The sequence below is a fragment of the Bubalus bubalis genome, chromosome 4 (genome assembly GCF_019923935.1).
Source record: "Bubalus bubalis isolate 160015118507 breed Murrah chromosome 4, NDDB_SH_1, whole genome shotgun sequence".
Lineage (NCBI taxonomy): Eukaryota > Metazoa > Chordata > Mammalia > Artiodactyla > Bovidae > Bubalus > Bubalus bubalis.
In genome coordinates this window covers 161970648-161986059 of record NC_059160.1, presented here as the reverse complement: position 1 = coordinate 161986059, position 15412 = coordinate 161970648, and the positions used below count along the sequence as shown (strand labels likewise).

The window sequence follows — 15412 nt, the reverse complement described above, 5'->3', positions numbered from 1 at the left end:
TCAGACAAGTTCCGTAGTCACTCTGTGCTTCAGTTTCCTTGTCTGTCAAATGAAAATAGTAACAGTACCTCACTCAGGGTCGTTGTGAAGATGAAAGAATCCTGGACGGACAGATGTGTGTCAGCTTTGTTCATCAGGAGAGTCATATGGTTCACTTACTCCTGTCTGGTCTCCATCACTGGGTTGTGGGTTCCAGAAAGGAATGGCCTGGGTCTCACGGCTCTCCTGTCATCCCACTCCCTTGGGAACAGGGATGTCTGGGACTCACCCCATCAGCAGGTAAACCCACTTAGGGTCTGAGGTTCTGGGACCTTAGCAAGTAATGGTGAGTTTTATGTTATGGGATGGGCCATAAGAATAAGATTATTCTTGAAAATCCCTTAAATTGCCTATACTTTGTAGACCTCAGTTCAGTATAAATTGTTTTAGGTATATCTCCAAAATTAATTCATTTGCACATGAAAACTCAAGGACCTCTGGAGCTACTGTAGAAAAAGTCAATTCATCAAAAACTGTCTGGGCATTCCTATCTTTCTGCCTTTGGATAATAATCCAGTATCTAGCTGTGAGTGGGGACAGGTGGAGAATTCTGGAGTATTTGCTCCATCCTGGTTTAATATAGTCTCGGTAACTTAAAAAAAATTTTTTTTTTTTGTCTGCACTGCACGGCTTGCAGGATGTTATTTCTCTTAATGGGAGTTGAACGCAGAGTCCCGTCAGTGAAAATGCAAAATTCTAACCACTGGACCGCCAGAGAATTCCCTCTTTAACTTTAATTCGTGTGAAGAATCAGGCCTTGTTTTCAGGGGTGGGAGAGCAGGCTGTGATGTCAGAGCCCATGTTAAAACCACATAGTGACATTTAGCTGGGTTTAAAGATGTGTAAAGTTGATTTAAACAAAATACGTACTGAAGCTCCTCTGGCGTCTGAACTTCTCTGAGCTGCTGTCAAATCTGCATGCTTTTTCCTAATAGTACCCCAGGATGATTTTAATAATAGGGAAAAATAACCAAGAAGGCTAAGGCAGAAACCCAAGAGGGCCCCAAAGACAGATATGCGAGGTGTGAAGATGTGCAAATATAGAACCAGAAAGCACAGCTGCTGCTGAATGGTTTTTGGAGAGACAGCCGTCTCACACCCCAGGGAATGACAGCCAGCTGGTGCTGGGCCGGAGAGAGCCCTGTGGGGGAGGCATCCCGTGTCTGCCCGGGTGCCTGCAGTAAGCCTGTTCTCTCTGTCTTGCAGGTGGTGCCGGGGAGCGGGAGAAGGTGCCGGCCAACCCCGAGGCGCTCCTGCTCATGGCCAGCTCCCAGCGGGACATGGAAGACTGGGTGCAGGCCATCCGCCGGGTCATCTGGGCCCCGTTTGGCCGAGGTACTGCCCGTAGCGCGCATGCTCACCCTCTAGAACCCTTGCCTTCAGGTAATCATGCCTCTCTGCCCCACACCAAGCCTGCAAGACCCCTCTCTCTCAGGACTTGCTGGCTGAGTCCCATGCTTCCTGCGGGAAGCAGACAGACAGGCGGTGGTGTCCTTTTCTGCTGCCGGCCCTCAGGAGTCACCCCTTGGTGGACCATGCAGGTCCTAGCAGGGGAGACTTGGGCCACTTTTCAAAAACATGGCCTCTTCTGACCTAAAGTCCTGTGGTTTGTGTGTACTTGCCTGTGTCCAGATCCTTGCTGAGTGTTGGGTGTGTCTGAGACCAGAAGTAGGCGCTCAGGGTCATATTGGATGGTGAGGTACCAAGTCCTTCCCTCTGCTGCGACTTGTGGCCCCTGCATGGCCTACACAGCCCTGGACCTGACCTGAAAACAAAAGTTGCCATTTACTCACCTGCTCCTTTATTCTACACTTTTATTGGGTGCCTGCAATGTATGGAGTGGTATTCCAGGTGCTAAGAATTAAACCAGAGGGTGCCTCTCCCCTCCCCTCCCCCTTCCCTTGTCCTGGGAGAGACAGACGATATCCATGATGTCCACTGGGGAGAAGTGAAGGGAGCCAAGTAGAGCCCATGGAAGGACAGAGAGGTGCTATGTCAAGTGTTGTTTATTAAGCCAACTTAGTGAAGCCACTGGGAAAGCCTAGGATATGGAAAAGAGATGCAGGCAGAGGGACCAGAGAGTGCGAAGGGTTGGGAAAGGGCCGTGGAAACACGAGGACTCTCAGGAAGATCAGAGGGTCTGAGGAGTCAGAATGGGAAGATGGAGGACCTGAAGCCTTGGGGATGTAGTGGGGATTTCAGGTTTCCTTCTAAATTGATGGGACACCAGGGAGAGCTCTGAACAGGAGACAGACACTATTTGACTTATAAGAGCCCTCTGGCTGCCGTGTGAGGGGTGGGCCATGGAAAGACAAGGCTGAGACTCATCTGACAAGGATGTGGGCCTGGGCATGAGTAGGAGTGGAGGAGACATGGAGAATGGTCAGCTGAGACTTGTCCTGAAGATGGGGCTGCAGGATGTGCCGCAGGTCTGGGCTTGGGGCACAGAAAGCAGTAGTGATACCCAGCTGTGCAGTCACCGTGGAAAGCGTTTTTAGAAAGGATCACCATGTCGGCTGGGCTGGGGCCACCAACTTGCCACTGAGTATGGAGACAGGACCAGCCGTGTCCTGACCACATGAGCCATGAACATCCTCTCTCTCCATGTTGCATAGTATTTGATTGATGCACCATCCAGGCCTGGGCAGAAGCTCACCTTTGGGGGCTTCCTAAGTGGGCCCTACCCTGGTAGCCGTGGACTCCCTGCCCCTTGGTGATCATGGCGCCTTTGACCCACAGCCCCAGTTTAATGGCCTGGGAATACTCAAGTGCACCCAGGAACTTCTGCAGCCTCTACAGGCTCCTTTTGGTGCAAGGTAGTTGAAAGTGACCCAGTGGAGGAGAATAGAACCCAGAGAAGATGCCTGTGCGGCTGGACTTTCAGGTGGCGCCTTTGAGCACTAGGGAGAGGAGGACGTCGCCGTGATCTTGGGCAGCAAGAGGCTCTTTGAACGAGTCACAGAAAACACCACGAGTTTAGCAGCAATGCAGTGGAGAAAGAAACAATTCATTCTTACAACAGAAAACTGCAGCGGTGAGAATGAATGAACTACAGCTCCAGCCAACAATATGCATGAACCCTAAAAACATACTGTGAGACTAGGGCAGCAATTCCATCTATATAAAGTCAAAAATAGGGCAGAAAAATAGAACTTCCTTGGAGATCCAGAGCTTCCATGCAGGTTCAATCCCTGCTTGGGGAACTAAGATCCCACATGCCTTGGGGCATAATAAAAATAAACATTTTTAGAAAATAAGGCAGAGGGAAACTGTACTATTTATGGCCAAATAATTAGGCAGCAAGAAATATAAAGTAAAACAAAAAGACGAATGCTGTAAAGTAAAGATAGCAGGCCTAGTTACGCAGGTGTGCATTTTTAATACTATGCATCTCTGTGGCTATGTGCTTTAAATACTTTTTGAATGTCTGCATATTTCACTATATTAAAAAATCAAAAACTAAATAGAACAAAGAAAGGAGAGAAACTGAAGGTCAAAGAGGCTAAATAATTTGCCCAAGATGACAGAGCTAGTCAGGAGCAGAACTGAAAGAGTTGTTCTGACCTCTGAAGCTGTGCTTTGTCCCAGCCCATCAGGGCACTCTCACACCACACAGGGTCTACCTGTCCTCAGGGTGTGTTGACTCCCTGTACACACGTGCTTGTCCATCTGTCTCTGTGCTTGCCGAATGGGAACCATTTGCAGAATCCCACATAGAATCCAGATTTGCCCCTCCCCCAGCCTTCTTCCCCCCAGCGTTTACAGACTTCTCAGGCAGTGCAGTGTGCCGAAGAACTCACAAGAATTTAAAGAGGAACCGCCACCAAAGGTGTTTATCTCCTTTCGACCAGAAGTATAGAGGAAACGCAGAAATCCCAGGGGTTAGCGGTGACAGACATGTCCAGGCAAGTGTGGGCTCTCAAAGGGGGGGCTTCATCCGCCTCTGCAGGTTTCCTGGCAAAGCTGTTATTAGCCTGGGTTCCCCTACAAAGGAGGCTTAGGGGATCAGCCCTTCACTGTTTAATAACGGAGGCTGTGAACCCTTTCAAGCATGTTTGTTCTGGCAGAAAGCGACCACCTCTGACAGGCACAAACGGGCAACATGCCTACTGCGGGCAGGGGAGAGCCTGGCTGCCCCACAGAGAAAATGGGGCTGGCCAGCGGGTCAGGGCAGCTGGTGACTGCTGATGGCCTGCCCAGGAGTGGCCCTGATAGAGTGCCTCTTGTCTGGGCATTCATTATTGAACCAGCCAGTCATTCGTTGGAGGATGTGTTCTAGGGGCTGGAGTCACAGCAGTGAGTAGGACAGACAAGGTCCCCGCCCTTGTGGAGACACATTCTAGGAAAGAAAACAGAAGCACACTAGTTGGGATGGGGAGGGCAAGTGGGAGTGACGGAGGGTTCAGTGTATAGTGACATTTGACTAAAGGAGATGAAAGGGCGATTGCACACATATCTGGGCAGAGAGTTTTGAAAGTAGAGGCAGGGGTGTCCATGTTGGAAGAGCAGTAAGGACGCCAGTATGACTGGAGCAAGCTGTGGAAGGGAGAGAGGAGGCAGGGGCTGCTAAAGCAGGAGGGCCCTGCACAGTGATGACTCTGGCGAGGCGGCACCGTTGGCAGGTCTTGAACAGAGCAGTGGCCGAGTCTGGCTCGGGTTCCAACAGGATCCCTCTGGCTACTGTGTCGAGAATGGATGCAAGACGCAAAGACAGAAGCAGGGAGACCAGTTAGGAGCTCATTATACAATCATGCAGGTGAGAGATGATGGTGGCTTGGCTCCAGATGGCACTGGTGAGGAGGAATAATAGAGTTCCTGATATATTTTAAAGGTAGAGCCAATAGTACTTCCCTTACTGGAAAGGGTGAAAAGCGTAAGAGAATGAGAGAAGTCAAGGGTAATTCCAAGGTGTTTTGATCTAAGCCAACTGGAAGGGTGGATTAGTCATTAACTGAGACTAGAGAGAAAAGAGAAAGTGCAGTTGTTTGGAAGGAAAATAGAGACTTCACTTTGGACTTAGTCTGGGGTACCTGTTAGAGGCTCAAGTTTAGGTATCAAGTAGGCAGTTAGACAGTTAAGGCTAGAGACCAGAAGAGAGGACTGGGTTGGAAAGGGAATTTGGGAGCCATTGACACACAGATGGGGTTTTGAAGTCATGAGTCTGGATGAGACATCACGAAGCCAGTGAAGAGACAGCAGAGGACCCGGGCTGAGCCCTGAGCTGCCCTGGAGTAGGACGACAGGAAGCAGAGGCGGGGCCAGCACGGGGGCTGAGGAGAGCCAGGAGTGACTGTGGTTCCTGAGCTGAGTGAAGAGGCCGCCTAAGGAAGAAGTGTCTATGAACTGCTGATACATCGGCCAGGGGAGAGCAGGTGGTGGGCACAGCTCGCTGGTGACTTGGACAAGGGTGGTTTTGGTGGAGTCCTGTGGGTAAAGCCCGATGATAGTGGGCATGAGAAAGGATGAGAGGAGGGGAACTGAAGTGTGAGCATAGCCAACTCTTTCAAGCAGTTTACTGTACAGGGAAACAGAGAAATGGGACAGTAGCCGAAGTGGGGAGTCAGGCAAAGAGAGAGTTTCATTTTTTTAAGTTGGGAGATGAAACAGCAATGATGATGCCAGTGAGGGAGAAGAACTGCTGAGCACCAGCATCGTGTGGGTGTAGATGGAAAATTCCTCAACAAAATACAAGAGTAATTGAATCCAGCAACCTATAAAAGGATTGCACATGATGACCAAACGAGATTTATCATAGGAATGCAAGAGTGGTTGAACATCTGAAAATTAATTAATGTGATGCATCAGCAGAATAAAGGACAAAAACCACATGATCATCTCAATCAACTCAAAAAAGGCATTTGATAAAATCCGAAGAAGGCAATGGCACCCCACTCCAGTCCTCTTGCCTGGAAAGTCCCATGGACAGAGGAGCCTGGTGGGCTGCAGTCCATGGGGTCGCAAAGAGTCGGACACGACTGAGTGACTTCACTTTCACTTTTCACTTCCATGCATTGGAGAAGGAAATGGCAACCCACTCCAGTGTTCTTGCCTGGAGAATCCCAGAGACAGAGGAGCCTGGTGGGCTGCCATCTATGGGGTCGCACAGAGTCGGACACGACTGAAGCGACTTAGCAGCAGCACCATTTTATGATAAATACACTCAACTGTCTAGAGACAGAAAGGAATTTTCTCAACCTGCTAAAGGGCATCTATAAAAACTTGCAGATAACATCATTCTTAATGGAGAAAGCCAGATGCTTTTCAGGAACAAGACAGGATTCTTGCTTTTACCACTTCTGTTCAACATTGTACTAGACATTCAAACTGAGCACTTAGGCAAGAAAATGAAATAAAATGCATCCAGATTAGGAAGGAGAAACAAGTAATCTATTTGCAGATGGCATAATCTCATATATAGAAAATCTTAAGAAATCTATTTTAGATCTAATAAAAAATTCAGCAAGATTGCAAGATACAAGGTCAAGTAAGCTGTATTTCTATACAGTTGCACTGAGGAAATGGAAACTGAAATTAAGAAAACTTCATTTATAATAGCATCCAAAAGACAAAATACTAAGGAATAAATTTAATGAATAAGTACAAAACTTAGTACTCTGAAAATGACATTCTTGAAAGAAATTGAAGACCTAAATAAAGGGAAAGACAGCCCATGTTCATGGATCAGAAGACTTGACAGTGTGAAGAGGGCCGCACTCCCCACTGAATCTCTGGACTTCCAGGCCCAGCTCTAGCAATGTGGCCCCCCAAGAGGCCCTGTTGGGCAGTACCTCCCAGCTGCTGCTGCTGCTGCTAAGTCACTTTAGTCGTGTCCGACTCTATGCAACCCCATAGACAGCAGCCCACCAGGCTCCCCAGTCCCTGGGATTCTCCAGGCAAGAACACTGGAGTGGGTTGCCATTTCCTTCTCCAATGCATGAAAGTGAAAAGTGAAAGTGAAGTCGCTCAGTCGTGTCCGACCCTTAGCGACCCCATGGACTGCAGCCTACCAGTCCCAATCCCGCCCATGGGACTTTCCAGGCAAGAGTACTGGAGTGGGGTGCCATTGCCTTCTCCAGCTCTCTATAAAAGGGAAGAGAAAGGAGTCATGGAGTACCAGTCACCCAGCATCTGGTGAGTGCTCGTGGGTGAGTCCTGTCTTGCCTGGTTATCTGGAGAGAGCCAGCAAGTACTTGAAAGTGTGTCTTATGTGCATAGGAAAGTGCTTATTAGCAAAGCCTTTTGCGCTGAAGTATTGAAGGAGGCAGAGTGAGCACAGGTCTTGGCACCAGGCTGTGGTCTGCGTGTGATCTGGCTCTGCCCTTTGCTTGCTGTGGGACCCTGGGCATGCCACTTACTCTCTCTGTGTTCTTGTTTGCAAAATGGGAAAAAGAACATCGTCTTTGCAGAATTGTCATGAGAATTAAGAGAGAAAATGGCTACAAAATGCCCTGCAGTCTCAGTACTGAATAGTTCTATTTATTTAACATAGAGCATCTGCCATGTGCAGGCCGGGCACCCCACAGGGATCAGACGGAGGTTCCATTCTATGCTCTCCAGCGCATAGGACAATTGTTCTCATTGGAACCACCCAGGAGAAGGCTTGTAAAGTGAGACTGAGAGTTGGGAACCTGTTTCTAAGTCGCTAGAATTGGTTTCTAACAAGTTCCCAGGTGATGCTGATGCTGCTGGTCTAGGGCGCACATTTTGAGAACTACTGTGTTAGAAGGTGTTGAGTGTTACAGCAAGAAAAAAATAGAGCCGTTTGGCCACCTGACATAAAGAACTGACTCACTGGAAAAGACCCTGATGCTGGGAAAGATCGAAGGCAGGAGGAGAAGGGGATGACAGAGGATGAGATGGATGAATAGCATCACCGACTCAATGGACATGAGTTTGAGAAAGCTCCGGGAGTTGGCGAAGGACAGGGAAGCCGGGCATGCTGCAGTCCATGAGGTCACAAAGAGTCAGACATGACTGAGCAACTGAACAACAAGAAAACACAATGGTGAGGGTGGACCTAACGAGAGAGTGACACCCAAAGCCTTGAAGAGGTTGTGAAAGTGAGCCAGGAGGATGTAGGGTGGGTGTGTGTCAGACCCAGGCAGCCGCAGAGAGTGCTGATGTGATCTTGAACCCATTCACAGGCAGGTGGGCTGAAGGAGTGAGGGACAGGGAAGATCAAAGGAGCCTGATGGCAGAGGAAGGACGTGATCTGATAAATAGTTAAAAGGGCAGCTCTGATTGCTGACCACAGTGGGTCAAGGGGAAGCCAGGGGTCTACTTGCAGTAATGTAGGCAATAAGCAAGAGTACTTCCCCTATGGTGGGTGGTGGTGAAGGGGAGCAAATTCCAAATCTGTTTTGAAAACAGGACCTACAAGATCTCCTGAATGTGGGTTTGAGAGAGAAGGAGCAGTGAAGGTGAACACCCAGGGGTCTGATCAAGCGGCAAGAAAGAACTGGAATTAAACGAGAGAGGAAGACAGCGCAGAGCAGGTCTGGGACAATGCAGCAAGACGGCAGCTCCATTTGGGCACAGGGGAGTTTGCAGTGCCTGCTCGTCATTGCTCACTGCAGGCACCCTGAGTGGGCAGTGGATGCAGGAGTCTGAGGACCAGGGTTCGCAGCTCAGTAACTAGGGGCATAGTAACTACCCCCCCTACCCAGTGGGCAGTGCCAAGCAAAGCCCAGAAGCTGTCTCAGCCTTACAGGCTGCAGCACAGAGCAGCAGTCCTGGTGCCAGGAGCCTGGCCTGGGAATGGTGTCCCTGCCCAGAGTGCCAGTCCATACTGAGGAGGGGCACGAGGGGCCAGCAGCAGGCCTGCCGTGGCCATCAGACCTGTGCTCCCATGCCGGCCCCACCTCGGCGTGTATGTGACTCCCACAGGCCTCTGCAGGCTTTCCCCGGCCCCTCCCCCCAGAGCTGACAGTCCTGTCCTGGATTCCTCACAAATCATGGAGGGAGGGAGGGGACAGAGGCAGCTCCCAGAGGCCACGGGGCAGGACACTTGACATGGAGAAAATCCAGCCTCAGGACAACTTGCAGAGACACAAAGCACCCTTGTTAGGCCAGCTGGTTGTGTCATTACTTGCTGGAATGGTATCTCCAAATGGAAGCCCTCAAGGCACAGATTGAAGATGAAAGGTCACTGGCCCCAGCCCAGGCTGGCAGTGGTGCGGCCTTCTGCCCAGCACTACTCACTCCAGAGCCCAGCTCCCGGGAGATTCAGGAAGAGAGCATCTTATCTCCATTTCCGCTGAATGTTAACCCACCAAACCAGTGGGCCTGGGCCTTCCCTGGCAGCTTCTCCAAAAGGAGAAAGATGCGGCTGTTGCTGACCTGGGCTGGGCTTCAGTCACTGCACCAGGAGACGGGGGCACTTGAGCCTGATTCTGGTACCCTGGGCCCGTTCTGGTGGGCCCTGAGGGACCACATGTCAAGTGGAAGAGGAATCACCCCCAAAGGCCTTGAACCCATGGAGCCCCAAGCTTGCAGAGGCCAGATCAGTCCTCTCAGAAGTATAAGGGTCAGGACACAGCAGCCTTTGGCCTCCTTCTCCTGCAGCCCTCAAGGCTTCTCACCTGCGGTGCCCCGGGAGTCTGCAGTCTTAGATCCCCACTGGGGAAATAGCCCCCAACCGCAGACCCCACTGATCTGCAGCCAGGGAGCCTGGGGCGGTTTACCAAGGGAACAAGGTCGGGGAGCTGCTGCCTTATCTTGGGAGAGCCTGGCAAGCCAGCGAGGGTGATTTATAAGGGGCTGCTCACCACTGCTTCCTGTGATGCTCAGGATGCTAACTGCTCAGCTAACTGCCCTTTGCCCACCTTGCTGGCTCACTGAGTCCTCCTTCCGTCCCAGCAACTGTGCTGGAAATGCCCCTGCAACGGGGCCTGCTTGGCTTCCCCTGTGTACTAAGAGCTCAGATCCCAGGGCTAAAAAGAGCTTGTCATGGTCATTGCTAAGCTGAGGTCAGTGAAGGGTGTTGCCAGCAACACTGTGTGATGTCCTGGTAACTGCCAGCCACAGGGGCGAAGTTGGGCCACTCTCCAGAACAGCTGGTATTTATTCAGCGTGTCCTGGTGGTGGGCTCTGCAACCCCGACTGACCCTCACAGTGGCCCTTCGGACTCAGTCCCACCCGCTACAGCCCCTTTTAAGGTGAGGAGCCTGAGCAGCAGGGAGGCCCAGGTAATCTGTCCAGGTCCCAGAGGAGTAAGCAGGAGGTTGGCACTATAAGCAGGTCTGCTGGAGCTCCGAGCCCTGGGGCTGGATGCTGGCTCTGGAAGAGCCGGATGCCAGGGCCACTCGGGGTGCCCTGTGGTCGGGTTCACTGGCTCCCAGTTTCTTCCCAGACAGCCTTGGTCTTCCATGTCAGTCTGAGGAAAGAGGAAGTGATCTCATGCTTGCCATTCGCTACTCTTGACAGGGGTTTATTGTATCAAAATTAGATTATAGAGAGGGCCGGGGGCCCAGAGAGGTTCAGCAACTTGCCTTAACAGCACACAGCAGGGTTCAGAGCAGGCGCAGCTGACCTTCAGGTTGAGCCCATCCAAAGATGCTCTGTTGCCAGGCACCATAGCCTCTGGATCTGCCTTGTCTTAAAAGTGGTGTGGGGACAGGGAGAGGGAGGTAAGACTGAGGACAGAGGTAGTCCCCAAGGGACTGGACCCTGCCCAGAAACGAGAGCCACCCCAGCTCAAGAGGTCACCTGTCACCAGTTGTTCATCTGAGAAGACAGAACTCCCACCCCCAGCCTCTCAGCTCCCTGGTCCTGGCCCAAGAGGAAAGCTTCATAACTATCTTTGCACACCCACCCCTCACTCCAGGCCTCATGGATAAAAAAAAGCCCACAGGGTGGCATGGGTGTTGGCCTAGCCAGGGTTTATCCTAGAGCTCATTACGGCAGTGCTCACCAGAGTCCAGAGCCTTCTAAATAGGGGGCAGCTGCAGACCTCCATCCACCTGGGAATGTGGGGGAGGGGGGGCGGAGGCACAGGTTAGGTGAAGGGGTTTCATAAAGATTGGCCAGCCTAACCACACAGGTGGGAACACCAGGGCTCAGATAAGAGAAAGCAAGTCAGCACCAGGGCCAGTCAGCCTAACTGGTAGGGCCCCCTGCTCCTGGAGCAGGTGCCCCAACTGAGCCCTCAGACCTTTCTCTTTATATTTTATACTAATTAATTAATTAATTTAGGTGCATCAGGACTGTTGTGGCATTTGGGCTTAGTTGCCTCCACGAATGTGGGATCCTAGTTCCTCGACAAAAGATTGAACCCTCATCCCCTGCATTGCAAGGCAGAGTCGTAACCACTGGAACACCAGGGCAATCCCTGGACCTCTCTCTAATGTGGACAGAGCTGATCAGACCTTGCGGACTGTGGGCCCTGGGAGCCCCAGGCTTTGGGGGGCAGATTTGGGCAGGATATTCCTTGACTTATGGCCCCTGTCCCCATGAATCGCCCTTCCCACCTTTATGTTTACCTGGACTCTGGGAGGGAAGAACACTGAAGGAACCCCTGCCACACATTCCTAGCGCTTGGGAGGACTTCAGCCCACACCCCCGCGTTAGTGTCAGGACCAGGACAAGTGGGCGTCACTGGCCTGGGACACCAAAAAACTCCAATCAAAATGAATATTTTATTGTAATTTTTTAGAATGAAAATTAATGCAAAAAAATCCATTGTGGTAGTTTCCAATTGCTGCTGTCACAAATTTAGCAGTTTAACACAAATTTATTTCTAATGAGCCCCCACCCCTTCCACCCCCAGGGCTCCCCCAAGCCCCTCCCTTACAGATTTCTTCCCATAGACCCCTGGGGATCTCCATTCCTTCTTCTGGCGTTTCAGGGCCCCAGCTTTGCTTCTCTGTCCGCCTTCCCTCCTGGTGAAGGCTGTGCACCCATGTCGGTGCTCACACTTTGCACCCTTGGAAGTGTGGGCTTTTTTCGCTGGGTTCACAGGCTTTGCAAAAAGACAGTATAGGTTTGAATTGAAGATCTGTCACTTACTAGTTGTGTGACCTTAGGAAAATTACATAACTTCTCTGAGCTTCAGCTGTCTCATCTGTAAAATGGGGACATTAATACTCATATCGCTCAGGACTGCACAGGACGCCTAACTTAAGTCCTAAGCACCCTCCGTGGCATTGGGGCGCTGGCCCCTCGGCAGTGTTAGATGCCAGAACACCATCTCCGTGTTCGGCAGCCCTGTTACAGATCAGGCTCAGCACTCATCCCGCTGCTTGACCCAAACAGAGTCACCTGACCTCCCTGAGCCTCCGTTGCCTCCACCTGGAACACCTGCCTTCCATTCTGCTGGGAGCGGAAGCTCCTAAAGCGAGTCCTTTAGGAAGAAGGGGCGGATCATTGGGAGTTGCTAGTATTCCTACGGTGCTGTACACCGTACTTCTTCATACACCGAGCGTTAGGAAGAAGCGGGTCAGAAGTCTGAACTCCAGGAGCAGCATTTCAGAAACTCGCAGGTCCCGGGCCCTCCCTCCCTCGCTCCAGGGTCCGGGCCCGGGGCGGGCGGCGGGCAAGACGCTACCTGCGCGCGTGCCGGGCATTCCTGCCGCGCCGCGCCGCCGCGCCGGAGCGCCATGGGCCTGATGCCGGCCGCGCGGGCCTCCTCAGGGTGCCGCGCCTGCCCGCGGCCGCCCTGCCGCCTGCCCGCCTGCTGCGCGCCGGCCGCCCCAGGTAGCGCGGGAGGGGGGACGGGCGCCCCGCGAAGCCGAGTGGAAGCTGCGTCCCAGGCCGACTGCGCGCCTGGACCCAGATCCTGCGCTTGTGCCAGGACAGCGTTGAGCCGGCGCGCCGCGGGGCGTCCGGGAGGGATCAGGGAGACGGGTCGGTTGCGGGAAGGGGTAGGGGGCAGCGGCGGAACCGGTCCCCGGGCTGGGGGAGCGAGCACGCGTGTTGAGGGGAAGAGACAGAGCTGGGACGCTTCCTCCTACCTCTCGCCCGGGTGGTGGGCAGCCCCCGTGCAGGGATGAAGAACCTAGCCTTCCATGGCACGGAGACTTGCAAAGGATCACCACTATTGAGGGAAGCAGGCAGGATGCCAGCTCTCGGCTGCCAACTTCAAGTCCACTGCTCAGCCCACCTTTGCCTCTCCAGTCTTCAGGAAGTCCCCAACGCCTGGGGGCTGGTTAACACCAGAAAGGTGGCGGTCACTTCTGCCCTGAGGATGGGCTTGCCCTGGGCAGAACAAGCCCCTGAGATGTTAGCCTCTCCTTGTATTTCTCTCCCCTAGCTGATTTTCAGCCTGTTGGTTGTTGAGACTTGGTTACAGCCCAGACAATTTGTTACAGCTGTTCAGAGCAGCTTTGAGGCTGCTAAAGGGGGGCTTCCCAGATGGCTCAGTGATAAAGAATCTGCCTGCCAAGGCAGGAGGCACAAGAGAGGCGGCTTTGATCCCTAGGTCAGCAAGATCCCCTGGAGTAGGAAATGGCAACCCACTCCAGTAATCTTGCCTGGAAAATTCCATGGACAGAGGAGCCTGGAGGCTACAGTCCATGCGATCGCAGAGAGTCAGGCACGACTGCGCACGCACACAGTCCCTGGAGGAGGGCAGTGCGCATGGGCACAGTGTGGGAGCGACGGAAAGTGGATTTACACGCCATGGGCTGCATGCAGGGAGGATGGCAGGTGTCCTGGGGAGGGGCGCAGAGAACAGGAAGGGTTTGTGAATCTCGAGAGAATTTAATAACTATTTTCCTCATTGCGTCTCTCCGCTATATGCTCTCCCCTTTACTAGAGAGAGCCAGCCTGAAGTCTCTTGGAGATCAGCTCCAAGAGGGAATCTCGGCTGTCTCCCTTTCCTGCTGGGCTCCCAGGGCAGGCAAAGCCCACCCAGTCCTGGGCTGGCCCTCCTGGGTCAGGAGATGCCCACTTTGATCAAGCACCTGATTCCATGTGCCCAGTGCATTAGGCTCTTCCACAGTTACTGACAGCCCTGTGACGTGGCAGAGACGGGCTCAGAGAGATTGAGAACGTGCCCAAGGTCACCCAGGATAGGGATCTGAGTCAGCTGAGTGCTGGGCCTGTGCCTTCCTGCCCCTGCATGGGATTCTGGGGAGAGGGGAGTGAGGGCCAGGCTTTGCCAGGGAGCAGCTGGCAGGAGGGAAGGCCCGGCCCAGCTCTGAACCCGTCAGCAGGTTCATCCAGAGGTCCATGCCAGCTTCCTCTCCAGTGGCAGAGCTGATGCTTTGTAAAGAGCGTGGGCTGGGACCTCGAGGAACCCGCATGCTGGCTGGCTGGGTTTCCAGGGATCTGACAGACCTATTAGAGCTGGTTCTTGGCAAGGCTCTCCCATGAGACATGCCAGGAGGGCTGAGGAAGTTCAGCACAGCCGTCCCAGGCCCTGCCAGGCTCTGCCCAAGAGCCCCTGAGAAGGGGAGTGGTGGGGAAGTCCCTGGCTGAGGGAGGCCAGGTCTGTAGCCTGAGTGCAGGGTGCCTCCAGCAGAAGAAAGGCGGGAGCAAAGCCCTGGGAGGTGGAGCTGGAACCCTCCTTTCCTATGGAGCTCCGGGAGCATCTCCCCCTCAAGGGAGATGTGCCCTCAAGGTAAGGGGGCAGCTTGCACCCGAAGCCTGAACAAGGTCTGATGCAAGGCTCCACTCTGCCTTGCTGGCAAGGTGGGGTCAGCCCCAGGCCTGGTGGTGCCTGGGGGCAGGGCCTTGGGGTCCCCAAGGACAAGTGTCATCGTCCCCATTTTATAGATGGAAAAACTGAGGTCTAGGGAGGGAGGACACTTCACTCTACGGTGGATTAGGATGTGCGGGTGCAGCCTCAGAATCTTTGTGTCTATGGCCTTCAGCCTTGAGCATCATCTGCCTCTTGTGTTCTCCACCCCTATCCTTAGCTTAGCACTCTCACCAGGCTCAGCACTTGGAGGGCCTCTGGGGGAGTCTCGTCATTTCTCAGAGCCCCTGAGGCCTGTATGAGGTCAGTCCAGTGCTCACCAGGGGTCATGGTCCTTCTCAGGACCTGGGACTGCCATGTTCCCAGCCTCTTCACTCATACTCTCTCACACTCACCCTCCAACCCCCAGGGTCCTCATCAGACCTGCCCACCCAGGTCTGCCTTGGGGATTTCTGCTCATGCATGCCCCCCAGACCCTAAGCCCTGCCTTCCTGGCTATCTCTTGCTCATTATTAGGCCCCAGTCCTGATATCCCCTTCTCCTCTAAATCACCTCTGTTTAGAAACACCTGGGACCCTGTGGACTTCCCACAGCCATAGCCCTGTTCAGGGGACTGGAATAGTCTGGAAAGCTTCACCAGGGTGGGAAGGGTGGGTGATGGTTGAGATGATGTTGAAAAAGGGCTTCGGAGACATGGGAGCTGTGTGACCGCACAAACGGCGGGCCTGGCCATGC

At 53.0% G+C, this 15412-nt stretch overlaps 1 protein-coding gene across 7 annotated transcripts in view; it reads left to right on the top strand.

Moving 5' to 3' along the window:
• Nucleotides 1-15412, top strand: part of ARHGAP22 (Rho GTPase activating protein 22) — a 177753-nt gene that overhangs the window by 140961 nt on the left and 21380 nt on the right. For 6 of the 7 annotated variants that reach the window (XM_025284900.3, XM_044942400.2, XM_044942401.2 and 3 more), the window contains one exon: nt 1246-1374. In XM_025284900.3, the coding sequence (XP_025140685.3) occupies nt 1246-1374 (129 nt within the window). Of the gene's footprint in view, nt 1-1245; nt 1423-15412 lie in introns of all 7 variants that reach the window. The other variant, XM_025284894.3, reaches the window with a different exon arrangement.